Source organism: Astyanax mexicanus, chromosome 6 (assembly GCF_023375975.1).
Source record: "Astyanax mexicanus isolate ESR-SI-001 chromosome 6, AstMex3_surface, whole genome shotgun sequence".
Classification (NCBI taxonomy): Eukaryota; Metazoa; Chordata; class Actinopteri; order Characiformes; family Acestrorhamphidae; genus Astyanax; species Astyanax mexicanus.
Window position 1 is genome coordinate 77,501 of NC_064413.1, and position 5,000 is coordinate 82,500.

Genomic DNA, 5,000 nt, shown 5'->3' on the forward strand with positions numbered 1-5,000 from the left:
CATTTTAAATGATCTAGTTTTATCTCCAGCACTAACCCAGCACATCTACTGTAGCTACATTCTATAAATGAGATCAAAAACACACCTTCACACACTGTCCTGTAGAGATGCTCTCAGGATGTACTGAGAGACTTCATGAGTTATAGTGAGAAACTTATGAGAAATGCAGTCAGAAACTTTACACAGACTTTTGGGTTCATAGATTCACTTATTTTATTGTTATATATTTTTTTCTATTGAGTTTCTTTCTGAACTGTTCCTGCTTTAACAATAGCTATATCTTTCCCACTGTGAGACAGATGATCTGATCTTAATGAGTGAGTTCTGTATCAGTTCCACTAAAGTAGCAGTGATTGGATCTCTTCCTAACTGGTCCCTACCTTTCACATAACTAAATCAGTTCTGATAAGATTTCGTCCCTGCCAAACATTTTTGTCTCGTTTTTGTTCGTTGACAAAAATGTCAGTTAATTTCGTCTCGTTTTTATTTTTTTAATGCTATTTTTATTTAGTTATTGTCTAGTTTTCGTCTTGAAAAAAAGCTTCGTTGACGAAAACTATGACGAAAAGTATTGAAGATGTGTTTGCGGAGCCGCTGTCTGCCCCTCCTCCCGTCTCGCTGCCTGCACTCACACAGACACCGCTGCACACACACACAGGGAGGAGGGTTCCCTGTCATATCAGAGTGATTTCACCGCAAAATGTAATTGCGTTTTGTCAGTGTTGGATTGAAAGACCAAAAATAGGAAAGTACCGCAATGTAATCCATTTATTTTAGCAGAGTAACGGTAATCTGATTACCACTTACTGAAGCAGTAACTGTAATGGATTACAGTTACTCATAATTTGTAATCTGATTACGTAACGCCGTTATATGTAATCCGTTACTTCCCAACACTGACTGCACTGTATTCTGCTGTGTGGTGCTGCGAATGATCAAAATGAAGCAAATCACAATGCACAGGATTGCAGTTCGTCTAGGAGAAGTGTGGTATTCGTGCCAAAATGAAATGTAATCACTGTCCAGTCAGAACCCACTACTGGAATTGGGACTAATTCCTCTCTATACACACACTCACACTTAAACTCACTCTCACACACTCACACACATACACACAGACTTGCACACAACACACACACACACACAGACTCACATACACACAAATACAAACATAGGAGTGGCTGAATTTGGCAGCAGCTCTCTAGTAATTCCACCAAAGCCGCAGTGGAACTGGACTGAGCTGGCTCAGTGTGTTCTGCCCTACAGAGGACCCCACGCTCAACTGTGTGTGTGTGTAATTACATGTGTGAAAATAGGTCTGTTTCTGTTCAGTCTGGGGTTAAGCGAGGTTTCCGCTCCCTCGCTCGGCGCCGGTGTGGGGCGTTTGCTTTTGGACGTTTTAACCTGAAGCAGGTGAGATTACAAAGCAGGAGCTGAAGCAGTGGAAACCCTCTGCAGAACTAGAACCTCAGAATCTGAAGATTTAACAGGTGCAGCAGCGCCACAGCCATCTGTCTGTCCTCCATCATCCACATATTCCAGCTCCAGAGCGTAGCTACAGGATAATTTAAGGTGGAACGTAACATTTAAATTAATTAGCTGCCTTATAAAAAGCCGTCTTTCAAACACATTTAAGTATGAGCAGGAAACCCAGCTCCCAGATAGAGGTGTAGAGTTTTTTGTTGTGGTCCAGGGATGTCACGCGGAGGGGTGTGGTCCTTTTTGCTTGGGGCCCCCAGATGCCTTGAAACAGCCGTGCTGTTGATTAGTGTTGCCGATTGGTGAGGTTTAGGAGCTTTAGTAGAGTTGATAGTGCTGGACAGGCGTATTTATAGGGTCTGCTCATTCAGGACGTGGTCACTAAAAGCAGTGGGTCCGAAGAACCACATGGGGATTTCCACTCTCAATCTCTCACTCTCTCTCTCTTTCGCTCTCTCTCTCTCGCTCTCTCTCTCTCTCTCTCTCTCTCTGCACTAAATCTGGGCTTTCTCAGTTCACCAGACGCAGTAACATCACAACACTTATGTTCTCAGCACCTCAGACATCATCTTACCAGAAATCCGTTCGGATCATCCGGAGTGAGCGTCATTCCCAGGTGGGAGTTCTTCAGGTTCCTGGACACGTTCTGGAAGGCATTATCAGCTGTACACAGAGATTAAGAGAAAAATTTTAAGATTCATAAAGCAGTTATCAACCTCTCATCTGCTGCTCTTTAATCTAATTTCCTACTTTTAAAATATGTAATCTATACAGATACTATAGGGTTTCATATACTGCAGAATTTATGGATTGTGTGTTAGTATAATAATATAATAAGTATATTATTATATTTTGGGAAATACTATGCAATACACAGTATTTAGTAATCAATGCCATTATACTATAACACACACAGCTGTCCTTTCGGTTGGTGAATTTTGACATGTTTTGTGTGAAACTGACCAATGGACACCTCGATCACGTCAGAAAAATGATCTATTACAGTTATTCCTGTCTCCCTCCCAAAATACTGGGAATCACCAGAAATTACATTTTTAATCACGATAAACTATTGTTGTGATTGATATGATTATTTTAAGTTATTGACCCCACTACTATAATTCCACTGACAATTTTACTAATTAAATTAGATTAATTTTAAATTAATTGCACTTGTTCCTCTTAAGATGCACGTTTTTACTTTGGATGTTTAAATGTAAGAAATGTAAAATGCAATTATATTTATATTAATGGCGTTAACTAAAATACTAGTATATACTTGTATGTTTGAGGGGAGATAAAGCCAAAGTGGGGCGCTGGAATAAAGATATGCATGATAAATTGGATAGAGGATTTTTTTTACTTTACTATAAAGAGTTCAGCTTGGTTGTAAGGATTTCTGAATTAGAACTTAATTTGCTATATATATATAGTATAAAAGAGCGTTTTCACACCTGTAGTTGGTTTTTCTTGTTTTTTTTTCTGGCTTTAACACAGAATGCTGAAACACTGCACAGGACTTACAGGACTTTAGTAGGAGGTTTTAATGTTATGGCTCTGTGGTATGTTTCTGTTACAGTCTCTTTCTTACCCATATTGACCTTAGAGCAGTTAGAATTCAGCTCATCTCCCACAATGCACTTGTAGATATCTCCCTTCCTGTTATTGGGTGGGCCATCCCATGGAGCACCAACCAGCATCCTGCATCACAAACAAGAGTTAAAGCTGCTTCTCCAAGCGTGTTTGTAACGCTGCGTTCACACAGCAGGTAAAAGTGACCAAAATATGATTAGTGTAATTTCGTTTGATTACACTATATTTTTAAATGTGATCTGTATCTGATATTGGTCTGAACAGTTCACGCTCATAAACTGACCCTCATATAGTTCAATCAGTTTCACATACGAACAAAGAGATTAGATTTGGGCCACATAAACCTGCTGAGTGACGTAGCTGAATATAACTGACCCACCTTCCCTCTCCTCAGTACTCACAGTTTCTCTCCACCCATCTCGTGCTGAAGAACCGAGAACCCGAAGAGAGCGTCCTCCGGGCCGGTGAAGATACGCGGCTGCTTCACGTCGATGTTAAAACATTCAGACAGTCCTGAGAAAGAAGACAGGCAGGGTGAGTTTCCACCGTGACTGTATAGGTTCATCACACCGCGGTTCACCGCCGCTCTGTAGAGACGAAGCCTAAAATATCCACCATGCTGACAAAATTGCAACCAGAGTCTGTGCAGTAGAGACCAGAGGCGGAGTCTCCGATTCATTTGGTAGACGCATTTTCCCCCAGTAAACCCCAGTTTGTCCAGTAAGTGTAACATTAACAGTAAAGAAGCAGTTCATAGTTTATGTGTCACAGACACATCGAGGGATGGGCAGAGCTGCACGTTATACCGAACCCGGCCAGACATCACTAGAGACACTAGACCAGTGGAAGCTTCACTCCTGAGAGGAGCCTGGTTTATATAAAGTCTGTGGTTATACACTAATATTTAACCAGTAAATTAACTGTCTTGATAAAGAGAGGGCGGAGTCTAATGAGCCATAAGACAGTGTTTGAATTCTCTCACTGGCTGCATCCAGAAACTTCTGCTACTCCTCCTATCCTACCCTGGAAAAAGAAGAAGGAATAAAGGGGAGGAGAAGAGCAGTAGTTATGGAGCAATGGAGTAGTAACTGGGTTGATAAAACAACTGATCCCTTTTAATATTAAATATTTGCTAGGCAGATAAAAGTGGAATCCTTGTTTAATGTATTTTTGTTGTACGGTCTGTAGTTCGTTAGCAAATAGCACTATTTTTTGGGGTTTCTGGACACAGCTCTAGTGTTCTATATAGAACCATCAATATAGTGAACAGTAAATGAGTGAACAAGTGAACCGTTTCAGACACACTTCTTTCCTTTTTCCTTAATCCTTCATTTTCCTGAAACATAGTCAGAGAGGGGAGTGGTGGGTGTGGCCTGTAATAACTGCAGAGCATACTGGCTCCCTGTATAACACACAGACCCATATATATAATACATAGACAGAGAAAGAGAGAGGGAGAAAAAGAAAGAATCAATTAATCAATAGTTTAAAAACCTGGGGTTATTGAAAAATAAACAAATAATGAAATATTTTTGCAACAATCTAACCACATCATACTCTTTCCTCCTGTGATCCGGACTCACTTCTTAACAACTCACTTTCCCTGTAGAAAATTCAGCAGAACACACTTAACACAGAACACAACTTTATGCTTTTTATTTTTAGGAGAGCTGGGACTTGTTTTAGGGGATCTTGAGCCCCTAAAATGGCTAGTTACGCCCCTAACCCCAAGTCTTCAGGAACTGAGAGATGGGCTCGCTATTTGGAGTCAATCCTTACCTCTAAAACAGCAACGAACTAAGACTTTAAAGAACTCTGGAGCAGAACCTCCTGCACACCCTTAACAGGTGGCAGACCCCCTTCCCCCATCTCTGTCCACCATCTCGACCCACCGTAGGAAGCACAGTCTATGAAGCTCTTACAATATA

At 40.8% G+C, this 5,000-nt stretch overlaps 1 protein-coding gene across 6 annotated transcripts in view; it reads right to left on the minus strand.

Moving 5' to 3' along the window:
- The window catches only part of itga10 (integrin, alpha 10), a 44,961-nt gene that overhangs the window by 28,142 nt on the left and 11,819 nt on the right, over positions 1 to 5,000 (minus strand). For all 6 annotated transcript variants that reach the window (XR_007439559.1, XR_007439558.1, XM_049480481.1 and 3 more), the window contains 3 exons: positions 3,474 to 3,585; positions 3,071 to 3,180; positions 2,054 to 2,142 (listed from right to left, as the gene is read on the minus strand). Coding sequence is in view for 4 of the 6 variants with exons in the window: in XM_049480481.1 (XP_049336438.1) it covers positions 2,054 to 2,142; positions 3,071 to 3,180; positions 3,474 to 3,585 (311 nt within the window). In the remaining 2 variants the exon portion in view is untranslated. The remainder of the gene's footprint in view (positions 1 to 2,053; positions 2,143 to 3,070; positions 3,181 to 3,473; positions 3,586 to 5,000) is intronic.